The sequence below is a fragment of the Myotis davidii genome, unplaced genomic scaffold (assembly GCF_000327345.1).
Source record: "Myotis davidii unplaced genomic scaffold, ASM32734v1 scaffold1250, whole genome shotgun sequence".
NCBI classification, from domain to species: Eukaryota; Metazoa; Chordata; class Mammalia; order Chiroptera; family Vespertilionidae; genus Myotis; species Myotis davidii.
The window spans coordinates 125,855-128,898 of NW_006282196.1; the positions used below are offsets into that span (position 1 = coordinate 125,855).

Sequence of the window (3,044 nt, forward strand, 5' to 3'; positions counted from 1 at the left end):
CGCTGGCGGAGGCGGTCGGCGCGCAGGCCGGCAGGCAGGTGGACTGGGAGTACTTCTACAGCCTGCTCTTCACCTGCGAGAACCTCAAGTTGGTGCACATCGCCTGCCACAAGAAGACCACCCACAGGCTCAGCTGCGACCCGCGCAGGATCTACAGGCCCCAGGCCAAGCCCACGAGGAGGCGGGCTGCGCGCAAGCGCCCGTGACCCGGGCCACGGCCTGGTGCCGTGCGGGATTTTAACTGGTGCTATTTTTCTGCCACTGCAATAGCTTCTGAAAAACATGCTTACAGAATCTCCCTAGATTTCTGGCCTCAGCGCGTTTCGGCATGTTCCCTGCGCCTGAGAGCTGCGGACACCGGGGCCTGGTGCCCGGTCGGCGGGTCAGGGACCGGAGTCCTCCGACTTGACCCACTCTGCTTGCTTTGTGGCACAGTTGCCACGGGAACGGTGTCATGGCCAAAGCCTCCACCCTTGCCTGAGGGACAGCTCTGCCGGGTCTCCACTCCCCACACCGAAGCTCCATCCTCTGGACTCTTCCAAATGCTGGGATCGTGACCCTTTCGGGGTGAACTGCTCACACCTCACAAGGAGCACAAGGGCGCTCGCTGCTGTGCTGTTCTGGCCGGAAGCGGGCCTCCCACGCCTGTCAGAGGGGCGTGGCGATCGTGGCTCCGCGCTCAGCCACAAGATCGCTGGCGTCTAGGCCAAGCGGTCAGTGTTGATTTCACGGTTCAACCTCGTACGTGTAGCGAGGCCCCGCCGTGCACAGCGCGGGTGTTTGTGACTGGACACGGGAGCTGCCTGTTAAATGCACTGGCAGGTGGCCTAACGCTAAGGCCACGAGTGTGTCACACACGTGCTAGTGTGAGGCAGCTCGTCTGTGCACAGCAGTGATCCTGGGGACGGTGGGCCCGCCGGTTACAAGGACTGATGTTCTAAACCGTGTTTTATGAGAGTCGGCCCTCGTGTCCGCCGGCTGTGCCGCAGCTGGAATCCTCGGGTGCGGAGGGCCGACTGCACGCCCTGCTCTTCCTCGTTCTACATCAGGCCCTGAGCACCCTCAGATTCTTGGTGTTGGGGTGGGGTTCTGAACCAGCCTCCCGCGGGTACCGAGGAACGCTTGTACTTGAAGTTTTTAAAATGAGCATTTATTTCAGAATTTTTAAAATTTAGTTTTTTACCTTTTGTAACATTTGAATTTTCACATTTGTTGTAGAACCAGGGAAAGCAGTAAAGGTTTTTCACAAATAGACGTGTCAGAAACATTTGCACTCACTGACAATGATGGAAATGAGGATAAAAAAAGGGGTCAGTGACTTTTAAAAACCTACAGCTACACCACGGAGGCCAGCTCGGAGAGCGCAGAGAAACACGCTACTGGTTTAGGTAAAAGGTTAGAAGCCAACAGTGCAGGAAGAGGTGCACAGAGCCAGGTAGGCGGGACCCGGCGGAGCTTCCGGCCCAGGCTCACCAGGCTCACCAGGCTCTCCGCGTGTTCACCCACCAGCAGGAAGGTCTCTGAGAGACCAGCGAGCTGTGCGGTCCTCCGGTTTCAGTGTGGCTTCATCACAGTCCCGACTGGCCACGTCCTTGGCCATCGGAGACAGATTCAACCTCCAGGCTCTCCTCTCCCCGGAGGCCCACCCTTGGGGCCCAAAGCCACCTGGTTAACATGGCGAGGAGGCCCCACCCTTAGGGCCCCAAAGCCACCTGGTTAACATGACATCAACCAGTAAGGAAACTGCAGAGCTGCGAGCAGAGCCCAGGATGAAGATCTTATAAACCACAGGATAGCAGTGCCCACCACAGGTGAGGAAGGTGCTGCTCACCCGCCTTAAACGCGCCCCCTCTCCCCCCACCCAGGAGCCCTCAGGCCACGGCGGCCAATTAGGGGCTTGGCTGGGTGTAGAGGCTGACCTCGACTTCGGGGCCAGGCAGGGCAGGGCCCGCTTTGTCCCAAACACTTTAGAAAGGAGCACAGTTTCAGGGACACAGACTTCTTTAAAATATTTTCAAAATATATTTTATTTTTCGCATATAACTCCTGCAAAAAGTCCATGGTCAACTTCAGCCTCACACAGAGACGGGTTCTCGGAACTGCCCGAATCAGCCCGCGGAGGGTCAGCCCGTGAGGGGAGAGGCTGGCACATCACAGCTAACACTTACGGAGCGTTTCCTTTGCAAACCTCTCCCCTTCACCCTGGCCCGCGGCCGCCTCAAACCGGCCTCACGTCTGTACGGACGCAGACGCAGACCAGACGCCTCGTGCAAGCAGCAGCAGCTTCCTCCCGCCAGGACGCCCGGCTCCCAGCGGAGCCCCCAGGAAGTCGGCGTAAGGACACATCCTCCCGAGGATCAACTCCCTAAGTCCCGTAACCTTAACCTGTCAGCTGTAACCGCGTCAACACGCAAGGCAGGCACCGTGTGTGCTTTATTCCTACATCTCGGCGTCCTCCTCGTCGTCGTCATCTTTGGCTCTGAAATGCATCTTCCGGAACTCCCGTCTGCTCACGGAAGGACAAGACGAAGACGCCGGTGGGAGGTCCTGGGGGGAGAGAACACGCCCTCGTCAGTCACCCACCCTCTGCCTCGGCGCCTGCGGGGGCCACAGTGCAGCCCCCCTGCAGACAGGGGACCGCTCGGCCCACGTGGAGGAAGGGCGGGAAAGAGCCCAGGGCACATGACCCCCCCCACCCCACCCCCCACGCAGGCCCTGCGGGGACGCCGCCCAGCAGCCATGCTCCCTGTGGGGGGGCCGGGGTGGGCGTGCCCAGTGAGGAGCTGCCATCACCTGGGCTGAAAGATGACGGTGCACCTGCTACTGCGCTGTGGCAGTCCTCAAAGGCAGCCCCCAGAGCCCCCGGAGGGGAGACGGCACCCCTCACCTGCATGAGCTCCACGTTCCCGAAGAACCGGCTCACGGGCATGGGCTGGTTGCTGTCATCATCCAGGAAGGCGCTGCCGTCCATCTGCAGCACAGAGCCGCCCCCCGCGGTGGAGCTGCTGTCCGACTCCCCGCCGGGGAGGGCGCGGGGCAGGCCG

The 3,044-nt window shown here is 60.5% G+C and overlaps 2 protein-coding genes across 2 annotated transcripts in view; one reads left to right on the forward strand and one right to left on the reverse strand.

Annotated features, from left to right (window-relative positions):
* Positions 1 to 1,254, forward strand: part of DFFB (DNA fragmentation factor subunit beta) — an 8,115-nt gene extending 6,861 nt beyond the window's left edge. Inside the window, exon 8 of the mRNA XM_015570121.1 lies at positions 5 to 1,254. Within this exon, the coding sequence (XP_015425607.1) occupies positions 5 to 206 (202 nt within the window). The 3' untranslated portion in view covers positions 207 to 1,254. The remainder of the gene's footprint in view (positions 1 to 4) is intronic.
* A 745-nt stretch (positions 1,255 to 1,999) lies between these two features.
* The window catches only part of LOC102774802 (chromosome unknown open reading frame, human C1orf174), a 2,563-nt gene continuing 1,518 nt past the window's right edge, over positions 2,000 to 3,044 (reverse strand). Inside the window, exons 3-4 of the mRNA XM_006752756.2 lie at positions 2,888 to 3,042; positions 2,000 to 2,547 (exon numbers count right to left, since the gene is read on the reverse strand). Coding sequence (XP_006752819.1) covers positions 2,440 to 2,547; positions 2,888 to 3,042 — 263 coding nt within the window. The 3' untranslated portion in view covers positions 2,000 to 2,439. The remainder of the gene's footprint in view (positions 2,548 to 2,887; positions 3,043 to 3,044) is intronic.